Raw genomic sequence first — 12,747 nt, forward strand, 5'->3', positions numbered from 1 at the left:
AATTTTCATTATAACTGGAGAGCTGATCGAGCAAATGGTACCATATTTGGCATGTGAGGGTATTTGGATACGAGAAATGTTTCTATTATAAATTTAAGCCCCATTTTTTTTCAACGGAAAGATTTTAAGGGTGAAAGAGGGGCTTCCATACAAATTTTTTGCAAAACTCGAGAATTGATCGAGCAAATTAAAGAAAATTTGGCATCAAAAAGTGTTTGAGTACGAAAAATACTTTTATGAATATTAAGTTCTCACACCACCATTCAATGGGGAGAACGGAAGGGGGGATGGAACTTAATTTGAATCTTCACTCAAGAGTTTACTAAGCAAAAAAACCAAATGTGGCATGGGATGGTATTTCAACGCGAGAATTTTTTCTATGTGAATCAATTCTTTTTTTGCAGTAGGAGGATAGAATTGGGAATATTGGAAGGGAAGAGGAAAGCTTACATTTAATTTTTTTTTTACAAAATCCGAGAAATGGACAAAACTTAACATGGAAAATCATTTTGATACGATTCTATGATTATCTGACTCACCATCCTCCTTTCAGTGAGTAGGTACATAGGAGGAGGGAGGTGAGCCAGATACAATTTTGTTAGCATAAGTTCTCAATTTATGTTAACGAAGCCAACAAATGGAAACAAATATGGCATGGAAAGGTACTTGGCTACGAGATATGTTTCTACGATTGTTATAGATCTCCTATCAGTTTTTTAGCATCAATCCAGAACATATCAAGCAAATACAAGCATATTTTATAAGTTAAATTGTTTGCGTACGAATAATTTGAGACCCTCCCTTTTAGGGCTAAGCTTAAGGAAACAGATTAAAATTCTCAGATCTTAAACACAAATTTAAAGATCATGATTAAGAATATAAGTTTAAGTTATCTTTGTGTTGCAATTCGAAACTCCAGCTGCAGCTCTCATTTTATAGCGGTTGCTTATGAATTATGTCATAATTTGATTTAAAATAATGCCAATAAAACAATAAAAATTTCAATAATTTCTGAAAATATCATTTAATTTTGAAAGGTGTAGCAAAGCACACCGGGTCAGCTAGTATAGTATAAATTACAGTTGTCTTGCTCACAGATGATTCAATTTTAGTTTCACAAAAAAAATGATTGGACGGCATTGCGTTTTACTTATTCCTTAGAAGGATTTTGCAGTTGTATTAAAATTTTGTAAGTTCACTATGAAGTTGAATTTTTTTTTCTAAGATCTCCAAAAAGGATAGAAAAATGATAATATGAGTTGATTACTGCAGTAAATCCTTTACAATAAACTTTCTAATTTTACTTGCAGTAAAGTTTCAAATATCGCTTGGTGTTTATAATATTATTTTGTTTTGATTCAAAATGTCTCACTCATTAGAATCAGCAAAATTAAAAACGATAATATCTATAATTTGAAATCATTTTATTTTCATTTTCACTATCTTAGAAGAAAATCCTTTTCCTTGAAAATGTACAAATGCTATTTTTCTTGATCAACGAAAGCATAACGAAATAAAAACAATAATTAAAAGTAACAAAGTAAAATAAAATAATCATGAAACATTAGAGGCGGGGGATAATGTAGTGTATAGTATCGGTAGTTTAATAATTATAATAATTATGAAATGGATAATGGGAATAAATCGTTAGATTTATGCGTTTCATGGTTAATAACATTATTGAATAACAAATTCTCTATTAAGCGTGTAAAAACGATAGAAAACAGAGCGCTAAAATTTGAGAGAGAAAGGTAAACGTCAGAAAAACGCTAGATCTCTCACGTTTCGAAGATAGATCGGCAAACGCTTGAGCTTCAGTTTATAGGAGATTCTTAATGGAGGATGCACGCGAATCGCTTTGCTCTTCATTAGTAGCAAGGGCCGTCACGACACAGCGTATCGAAATTTTGCTCGCGCATCGCGAAAATCCGAGCTACTCGCACGCAAAGCTGGCAAAATCGCTAAAGGTTGCCAAATCAACCGTTACAAATGTAATTAAAGTGTTTGGGGAACGTTTGTCGACAGTCAGGAAGTCTGGTTCGGGGGAAAATCGAAAAACGGAAGCCGCTGAGACGACAAAGAGAGTTACCGGGAGTTTCAAGCGAAACCCTAACCTCTCTCTCCGAGATGCCGCAAATAAGCTGGGTGTATCGTCTCCAACCGTGCATCGAGCCAAAAAACGAGCCGGACTATCGAATTACAAGAAGGTAGTGACTCCAAATCGCAATGATAAACAAAATACGACGGCCAAAGCGCGATCCCGGAGGCTGTACACGACGATGCTGACGAAGTTTGACTGCGTGGTAATGGACGACGAAACCTACGTCAAAGCCGACTACAAGTAGCTTCTGGGACAGGAGTTTTATACGGCAAAAGGAAGGGAAATGGTAGCAGATATTTTCAAGCACATGAAACTGTCAAAGTTCGCGCAGAAATATCTGGTTTGGCAAGCCATCTGTACCTGTGGCTTGAAAAGCAGCATTTTTATAGCTTCCGGGACTGTCAACCAAAAAAATTATGTGAAAGAGTGTTTGAATAAACGTCTGCTGCCTTTCCTGAAGAAACACGATTGTTCCGTACTGTTTTGGCCGGATTTGGCATCTTGCCATTACGGTAAAAAGGCCATGGAGTGGTACGCCGCCAACAACGTGCAGGTGGTTCCCAAGGACAAGAACCCTCCCAACACAGCATCCTAATTCTTAGTCTACTTTAATATATGCTCAAAATTTCAACATAAAGGGTGATACGGTCAAAATTTGGTCAATATCAACTTGACGTATTTCTTTCAATTTTGCATTCAAAAAACCTGAACACCCCTCATTTTGAAGGTGTACGTGTGTGTGTAGAATGTTGCTCCTATTTTGATTTTGGAATTCACTCTTCAGTTGTCAAAATGACGGCCAAGAAAGAAGAACAGCGTATCGAAATTTTGCTCGCGCATCGCGAAAATCCGAGCTACTCGCACGCAAAGCTGGCAAAATCGCTAAAGGTTGCCAAAAAAAAAAAAAAAAAGACGCCAGAGCTCCGCCCAATTAAGAAATACTGGGCTATTGTCAAGCGGAACCTAAAGAAGACCAAAAAAACTGCTAAGGACGAGCAGCAGTTCAAGACAAACTGGCTTTCTGCGGCGAAGAAGGTGGACAAGGTGGCTGTACAAAATCTGATGGCAGGGGTTAAGCGTAAGGCCCGGCAATTCGGATTTGGAAAAGCGGAAGCCTAACTGAATATTTTTCCTGAATTTTATACTAATTAAACTTGAAAAAGAAATTTAATTTGATTTTTTAAATAAACGATTTCACCAATTTACACGCGTTTTCCCTTGACCAAATTTTGACCATCACCCTTTACTTTTGTACCATCAAACATGCTTAATTTTTGGAAGTGATTATTCTGCTGACATAAATCCTTTAAAAATCTCATCTCAGAATCTTCTTAATTTTTATCAAAAAAAAAAAAAAAACTTTCTTCCTAACATATCTACATAACATATCAGTTTCCACAAAAAAAATCAACACAAATAATTGAAGCTTTCTTCATTTTCTCTAATTGAGTACGATGAAACTTATATTTATCCAAAAACTTTTCTTAATCCAATGATTGCCTTAAGCGATTGATTTTGTCTATGAAATACAAAACTGAGAAATTCAAAGTAACCAAAGTACCCTTGAAAAAAGGATTAAGTCTCATTTAACAATAAAAAAATCACAATATTTTTCACTCTACGAAAATACTTCTAATTCATGTACGAGATAAAGTATCGCTCTAATTTTTAAAGCTTAGGAACTTAAAATTTGGGGAAAACTGTACAAAGCACCAGCGGGGTAAGATGACCCATGTTAGTCTTTCTCAAAAACACACTAACCTTTGGCTTCGAATGATGTTTTTCTTCATTTCTATTGTAGTAAACAAGCTTTTTCATCATTTATTAGATGAAAAGTTCATAATAACGACTTTAGTTTAGTTTAGAAGGATTGAATGAATGAGCGTGAAACCTGTTATTTTTCATGGGTAACATATAAGGTTATACGGTAAACCAGCCTTTGATGAAACTACAGCTTATCGTTTTTCTATTCGTATGCACTTTCAGAATACTATAAATATTTTGTTATCAAAACAAAATTCCATTCTTTTTATTTGCTGACTCCCAAATCACGATATCAATGCATAATTATAACAAATTTTGTGCTTGTTCGAGTTAAAATGGTGTATCAATATTCGACTCGAATAAAAATATCTGCCGTCATGTTTTCCGCGATATCAGTCAAGAAATCGAATTTCGTTGCCTACCTGAAGGCGTTTTACCTATAAGTCCTGTCCACTAGTATTGGTGTTCTACCCCGCGGTTTGTTTTCTGGTTGCTTAAGTTTTTTACCAAAATATAATCGAAATCGTGTTTTTATTATATTTTTTTCTTTTTGATAATACGAAAATCTGATCCCTGAATCGTCGTAAACTTTCAATTTGGTTGATGACTGGTATCGCTGTGAATAGCTATTATGCTTAACGGGTGGGTCTTGTACAGTTTTCCCCTACATGCTTTTATTCAGAATTCGTAAAATACGATGAGTATACAAATCACCTACAAACTTTATATTGCTTTTATTTTGCATTGTTTATTAGTTTGCATTGTTCATCGCTAAATTATAGTCAGTTTTTGTGCTTTTTTTTAACGTTGGACGTCGATCGTTATGTAAAGCCATTAATCAAAATTTCTGTTTTCTTTGCGTATTTCTAAGAAGTTTTTCCACAGTTAATGTTTGCTCTTGAAGTCCGGATATTTTCCTACGAACGGTAATAAAGACATTTTTTATAATGAAGTTCCGTATAAGATGTTGAGCAAAGTTATCATAATTTGAAAAAATATATAATTTTACTGATTCATAAGCAAATTTTATCAAAGAATCTAGGTTAGAGTTCACATTCTTGATTGTTAACTTTTAACAGATTTAGAATGATTTTTTTCATTAAATTTCGAAACTCCTGGGAAAGGCTTAGGGAAACCACTACGTTATATTTTGTTTCAGCAGGATGTGGTATCATTGAAACTCATATTCGAATTCTGTTCATGTTAGCTTACAATTCTGAATATCCCGACGACATACACCAAAGGATCTACCGAAACCCATTGGAAATTGGACTGAGAAATACAAAATCCAAGACTGAAAAAAAACTGTAGAATTAAAAAACTGAACTACAAAATCCAGAAGTTTTAACACCGGTTGAGCAGAAGAAATTGAATTTATTTTTATGTTTTAAAGGCGGTTGGATCAAACTGATTAAATATTCGGAACCTTAGTTTAAGTATTTTTTTGTTTGTAAAGGAAAAACTAAATACTGGGATAGGATTTCTAACGTTAGTTTTTGAAAATCTTATGAATTTTGCTGTTTTCTAAGTGTAACGATTGAATTGGTTGCCTTTTCGAGTATTTTAATCCTACAATTTCATCTTTTCCAGAAGAGAAAAAAATTAACATCAATTTGTATTTTAGTATTGAGTATAACTAACAATTTATCGAAGGAAGAATTCGAAAAATTAATTCAATTTGAAAAAAGCTTCGCGAGTTGCACAAACAGGATTCGAGGGTAGAATGCAGCCCGCGGGCCGCAGCTTGCTCATCTCTGAGCTAGTAGATTTTTTTGTTGTATTTTTTACCCCTAAATGTATGCATTACTCTTATGCTTCAAAATCAATAGTTACTGCAGTTGTTCCTTTTTCGTAATGACATCACTAATATCCTTTCAAACTTAAAAATTTTGATGTACATACTGTATGATTATCTGTGGACATTCAGTTTTTAGAAGCCATTGAAGTTGAAAAGTGTTGCATGATGCCCCAGCTGGCGGTATCGCAGCTTTTTTGTTAAAATATACCATTTGAAGTAGTTTAAATCAAATGGCGTTTTTTATCGCTGAGCTAGTGCTTATAGTATACATAAATCTATATTGAATTTGTAGATTAATATACAAATCATATTTTGTTACACAAGTAAATTTTTGATTTGTTCATAACGTATTTAGATTTCTGGTTTTGTAGAATTTAAAAGCAAAACGTACTTACCAATTCTTGCTGTGTAAAAATTTTTACAATAAATCCTGGTTTGTCATCAAATAAAGTTGAACACTAACTTCATTTATAAGTAATTTATTTGAAAAAAAAAATTAAAAATACTCTTAACTCAAACGCACAGGATTACTAGGCTAACGCTTTCTATATTCCTAATATTAAACTATGGATGTTATTTTATTGAAAGTCGTCTTTCAGTATTGTTCAGTCGGGGAAGATTTGAAATCTTAAGCAAACTTTGCGGTGCACGCGTTGGAAATGTCGCACATATGTAGTTTTTTACTGTCTACTGTTGGATCTATTCAATATGTGTATTGCATTTGTGTATATTGCATATATTATGGCCATCTGTTTGCAAAATGTTTTGAAAATCAACCGATTAACCGGGTCTTGGGTTGAAATATTTCGAATAATTCCGAAGCAACGCTCAATTAACTGGGATGATGGAATAGGAGTTTTTTTTAATATCAACAAATATAATATTCCACATTTTTCATACATGCTGATATCACAGAGCTTTTGTATTTATATGAATAGTCGATTCTCAAAATTAGGTGTTAAATCAACGCCAGTATAGTTTCTGCAACGCGATCAGTATTTCCGGAAAAAAATATTATTTTTTATGAATATATTGTTTTGAAAATAACTGATTTCTTCTAACAATTCTTTGACGATGCTCCGGTGCTTAGGATGCAGTCTTATCGCTTAAAATATGATATTTATTAAGCTGCTTAGAGACGGGCTCTTGTAGTCTTACGAGTTATACAAACTTACGGGGTAATTTTTTCTAAGGGAAAATGAAATCTTGGGTATTCACGAAACAAATATATGTTTTAGGAACTGTATTCAAAAAATGAGCTGGCATAATTATTTTCATGTTTTGCAACAGATTTTTGTCAACTTTGTTTTTCAATGCCAAAGAGTATGGCACAACAGTGACCTGTGACCTATTGTGTACGGTTGGTGAATCAGATAGAGCCGCCAAGCTGACAATCACATTTATTAAACCGATTGCAAAAAGCTGTGTTGAAAAAAAAAACAAGAATGGACGTTAATGTGTTATAAGCTTACAGATTCTAAATTTGCACATTGAATTACAAGGAAGACAGAAGTTTAGAGCTACATATTGTTCGACACTACACGCTGTGTGATATAAAATAATTTACGTTGAATATGGAAATATGGACATAAGCCTTTCAATATTCCAGCTTGTTTATGGGATGGGAGAAAATTGAACTGACTCAGATCTCATAAAGTCAGCGCTATTCCTTTTACATGCACATCGAAGGTAGTGTTAAGTCCATATCGAAGCAAGTTTACCATTTGATTCAATGAAAGCAAGTCACTCTGATTCACGCTTAAGTCTATGATTCGAAAACAATTCAATTCTACCACAGCTGTTCCTTCGTAGGATAAATTGCAGAATGCAATAATTTTGCAACGAATACCTAGTCCGTCACTCTTAGAGCTGTTGAGGACCCATGGTACATACATACATACGTTTGAGCAAATGGACCAACCGATATTTCTGGTTCCTTTCGTTTCGTGTAAGTACATTACATTGCTGTCGAGCTACAGGTTTGGCAACAAGCGTTGCTAGTCTTGGTAATGCATCTAAACGGCACCAGATTTTGATTTTGTAGCTTCTGCAGCACGTTTCTTTTCCCATTGGTTAACCATGTTGAGTGGATAGCAGAGGATGGCCGAAATTGTGATAAGAGCACCGCTGATGTAGAAAGAAACGTTGTAGCTTCCGGTTAGATCGGTAAAGAAACCTGAAATAAAAGTAGAGCGAGGGTTATTTTGTGGCAACCAAATCATTGTTAAATCATTTTTCACCTGCAATAGGGGCACCAATAGCAGCGGCGAGACCCTGGAACAGACACAGAATTCCGAAAGCATTCGTAAGCTTTTCCAATCCCATGAGGTCTACGACGAGAATCGATCGGAGTGCTGAGAAGCATGCTGTAAAGAAAACGAAACATGAAGAAACCGAAGATTGAGAAAAAAATGAAAATTGTGTAGGTTGTCCCATTATGTCTAAGCACGGTTTGAAATGAACACTTTGATTACAATTTAGGAGCATATTAATTTTTTTCTTACTTTTATGATCTCTATTGTCTCTTTTCACACTGAATCAATAAAAAACTAGATTCCGATCAATCGTAGACCAGTGATCGAATTTTTGATCTGCTGATAAGCTTCAGCACAGACTTATATGCGATGATTTTGGCCACTTATTTTCCAGTCTTTTGCAAAGTTTTCGATAGAATCTGCAGGCTTCACATGTTTTCTTATATACGATTTGGTAGAGGCCAAAAATCTGAATCGGTCTCGCTTGAGGGCAGATTCATCTCTTTTTGAGTCTTTTGAGTTATAGCAGGGCTGGTAGCGAGTCACTTTTTAGTGACTTGGTCACTTTTTTTGGGTCAGTCACTAAAAAGTCACTTTTTTCATCATTTGGTCACTTCCGAAAAATGGTCACTTTTATCACCAAAAGTCACTTTTTTCACCGAAAATATACCAATGAAAGAGTAATTTGAATTGCGCGTGTTAATATTGACGGTAGTAACGGTAAATTACTTGATCAGTCATTTAGAATTTTTTTTCGCCTCCGGCGGAATTTCGACATAAATCACCCTTGGCTTGAGACATTTCGATCTACGACATTATTTGACGTTCATGAATTGAAACTAACTTTGATTGAAGATTTTAATTTTTAGTTCAATCAATTTTTTGTATTGGAACTCAAAACTTGATATACAAAAACCCTATCTCGTCTTTAGAATAGGTTTTTATTAAGAAGTGTAACTAAGATTGAGATTGAAACGAACCATTTTTTTTATTAAAAAAATCTTTTAATGTCATAACAAATGTTATGTTGATATGAAATATTCTTTAAAAAAAACAATTTCATACTCAATTTTGTTTCGTGTTTTTTGTTCTTCTAAATACTTCTAAAAAAAGGGTTTTAAAAATTTACACAAGGCCACAAAATTTACATTTTTCTTAGGTGCAATGAATTTAAACGGTAATATCAACTAATTTGGGTTCCCCGAATCTAAATATGTATGCAATATTTCTATCAGCTTTTGTTATTGAAATGACTTTTGAAAATAATTATTCAAACGCCACAAAAAAAAAAAAGACTTTTGAAAATAATTAAAAATCTTTAGAGAAGTTTCTGCACTTTTTTTTAACAAAAACTCGAATCAAAATCATTGAATCAATTGATGAGTTTTGGGCTTGTGATATAGCTCAGTTGGCAAGTCTGTTGTCTCCTGAGCCGATGTCCGCGAGTTCAAGCCCAAGAGTAAACATCGAACACAGTTGTACCGGATAGTTTTTCAATAACGATCCGCCAACTGCAACGTTGATAAAGTCGCGAATGCCATAAAGATGGTAAAACGACTATAATCGAAACAAAAAAAAAAATTGATGAGTTTTAAATAGAATCAGGTTTTTTTACACTTTCTGCTGTGATGTCAAAAATACTTGAAATGACATTTTTCCATAATCAGTTATCTATCAATGTTTGATTTTACTAGTAATAAACTCTTTATCACCAAAACTAAATGTGTTCGGCCGAATTTGACAAAATTTCTAGTTTAGAACACTATTTACCAAATCAATCATTCAAAAAATAAGCACCAAAATGGTTATAGTGAAACATGTTTATTGAAAAAACTCTTCCTGAAATGTTTTGAAAAACTAATCTTTTTTATTTCCATATTGTTTTTTCAATCTTCAAATAAATTTACCGAATTTTACTGTACAGTTTTTTTTTTAAATTTTCTAATCAACTTGCCGATTTTTTTTTAATCAAACTTTTTAAATTTTAAAGATATATTTTTAAATATTGTTTCCTTGTTTTTAAATTCTGAATTTTCGTGTTCTTCAACCATAAGCCTTTAACTCCAAATTTTTAACAATACAACATAATTTCAACCTTCTGTTCTTTCAGGACCCTGTATTTTAATCAAAAGAGACAAAATACTCAGAGCTTGTAATTTAAAGCTTAAAAACCTGCGATTGAAAATTTAAAAACTTTTTATTAATATTTTTTATATGAAATCATGTTTTTTGGATCGATCATGATTTTTTAAATTATTCTAAAAAGTTAGAAAAATTGTTCTAAGTAGCAACTTTAAAAATAAATTTTAATACGCAATGTTAACTAAATTTGTACTTGATTTGTGCTTTCAATATTAATAACAAAAGTTTTGAACTCATTATTTTGAATTTTTCATCAGTTTTAATCATTCACGTAATTACTCATTTTCTAACATTTCTGTGTCAGTGTAGTTGAACATGAAGTTGTTATTTAAGCTTCAAAAATGACATTTTGATAACTGGAGGATTTTACTTCATTAAAGGTTTTATGTCTGGCTTTGTTACGAACGTGGACATCCCTAAATAGTTGTGTCGATCATCGATCATCGAGCTGCCGATGACGTAGAATGACATGGGTGTCAGATGTCAAGGCGAATCGCGAGGTGACTTAGCACAATTTGGAAGCGAGCTACGTTCGTACGGCAACGTGAAATTCCTATCAATTTTGTTCGATATTCATAAAAGAAGTGAAATTTAAGGGGGGGGTAGGGTCTAACACTTTCAAAAAATCGATTTTTTTATTTTTTTATTTTCTTATTGTAAAACATTTCAAGAATGTTGTGTCAAATTTTCAAGTCAATTGAAGCAAAACTGTAGAAGTTATAGGCCTTTATCTCCTCCTATCTAATACTGCAAGAAAGCAAGAGCAGAAACTTCAAACGCGTTTTTCTCGAAAGCACATTTTTAAAGTCCGTGGACATCGTCATTTGAAAACTACTTATCCGATTCTTTTCAAATTTGGAACATAGTTTCTACATATAAAATACCAGACCCCAACGTTTTTCTTTTTTGATTTTTTTACTTTGGGGAGATTTTATAGGTGAAAAATGGCGGATTTTTAAGTGAAAAATCGTAGTTTTTACTTCAAACAGTCACAAAAATTTCATAAAAATATTTTTAAGTTAAATAAAAACGTTGGGATCCAGAAAAACATCTATTAAAAATATTTTGCTCTGATTTTTTGAATTCAGATGATTCTGTGCTGAGATACAGTGTCCACCGCAAATCCTGTTTTCTAAAAGGCATCCTCGAAAATGCTCCGTCACCGGCTCATTTTTCAATATTTTTCTACGAAAAAATTACTAAATGTTCTTTTTGCAATGCTTTGTATAATGCAAAAAATTTGAATACATTTGTTTAAACGATAGCTCTAGAAGAAAATCGTGAAAATGGTGTTTTTTTATACCCGTTAGACCCTACCCCCCCCTTAATATTAAACCCCATAGTAAGTTCAGAACTGCAATCCAGTGTTCTGAATATCACTCATTTTCAATGAATGTTTCTGATTGCACTTCGCACCTGAACGTACAGCGGTCGGGTTTCGTTATTGATTGCTACTGGACCTACCCGATCATCGATCGTTCAATTCATCGCTAAAATACAGATCACCTCGCACGATGCTTGCTGTCAAAACAGTGCAGCACCATCATCAAATTGGAATATCACCAATGCGCAATGCATATGGCGAATCTTGTTGGTCTTCGATCAGGAGTGAATGAATCAGGCAGTGAGTGAGTGATACATGAAGCCGATCATTAGCGTATTTTGTTTGATTTGATATAAAGCAAATTAATAAATTTATTTGTTGTTATAACGTTTTTTAACATCAGTATGATCAAAATCAAATTGCAGTTGTGTTTGTGAGGGAAAGATGTTCACTTTCGCCGTGTTTTTCAATTTTTACAAGTTCTCTTATTAAAATGTCGTACGTCACGTTAAAACTACTGAGAATTTATGGTGTCCCGCACAACTGTTTGATTTTTCTCGTCCTGCAAAAAATAATTTTGAATTTCATATAATTCAGGCAGATACTGAGTGAGCTACATTCAGAATGGATCAGTTTGTATCTCACTCATCTCCGATATGCGATGTTTGCTGAACCGATGATTCTGAATGATGCGACTCGGTTTGCATAGCTGATAGGAGCGCTGATCGAGATTGCATACCAGCCAGGCGAAGCAGTAGCGAGAGGCGCTATCCCATTATACAATCGGAATGTTTCCAACAGGAAACGCATCCTGAGTGTTTGTTTTGATTGATTTTCGGACCATTGCTGCAATCATTAGCTAACATTGAAACTTAAATAAAATATACTTCATTTGTGTAGATTGGTATTCGGATCTATTTAGTGCAGCAGTTTCACGTGCTAGATACAGTGAAATCGATTAATAAAAATCGTAAGTCTTTTGAAAAATATCATTATACTGGTGAATTATAAAATGATTATATGTCATGTAGGTTGACAGTCGAGTATTCATAACCAGTTGCAGGTTCACGTGCAGGCAAAGGAATGTAAAATAAACTAGAATTGTAAGTCCTTTTAATTATATAATCTTGAACTTAACCTAACAAAAAATTTATATTATAGCTTCAAAGCGATCAATTATAAACATCAGCTAAAAAAGATCTGCGTTTTTTTGACTCGCTAGCCGCGTGAACAAACTTTAAAGAATTCTACAGGAGTAGAACGAACGCTCGACGACGATTAAGATCCGTTTACCATGCCGGGGAAATCCAAGGTGCCGAAATCAGTCGATAGGATCGACAAACCGATCGCTATGGAGACTCTG

General features: G+C 33.7%; 1 protein-coding gene across 1 annotated transcript in view; it reads right to left on the reverse strand.

Annotated features, from left to right (window-relative positions):
- Positions 1–6,126: 6,126 nt before the first annotated feature.
- Positions 6,127–12,747, reverse strand: part of LOC129751077 (monocarboxylate transporter 3) — a 66,203-nt gene continuing 59,582 nt past the window's right edge. The window contains exons 5-6 of the mRNA XM_055746358.1: positions 7,904–8,029; positions 6,127–7,839 (exon numbers count right to left, since the gene is read on the reverse strand). Of these exons, the coding sequence (XP_055602333.1) occupies positions 7,679–7,839; positions 7,904–8,029 (287 nt within the window). The 3' untranslated portion in view covers positions 6,127–7,678. The remainder of the gene's footprint in view (positions 7,840–7,903; positions 8,030–12,747) is intronic.

Source organism: Uranotaenia lowii, chromosome 3 (genome assembly GCF_029784155.1).
Source record: "Uranotaenia lowii strain MFRU-FL chromosome 3, ASM2978415v1, whole genome shotgun sequence".
Classification (NCBI taxonomy): domain Eukaryota; kingdom Metazoa; phylum Arthropoda; class Insecta; order Diptera; family Culicidae; genus Uranotaenia; species Uranotaenia lowii.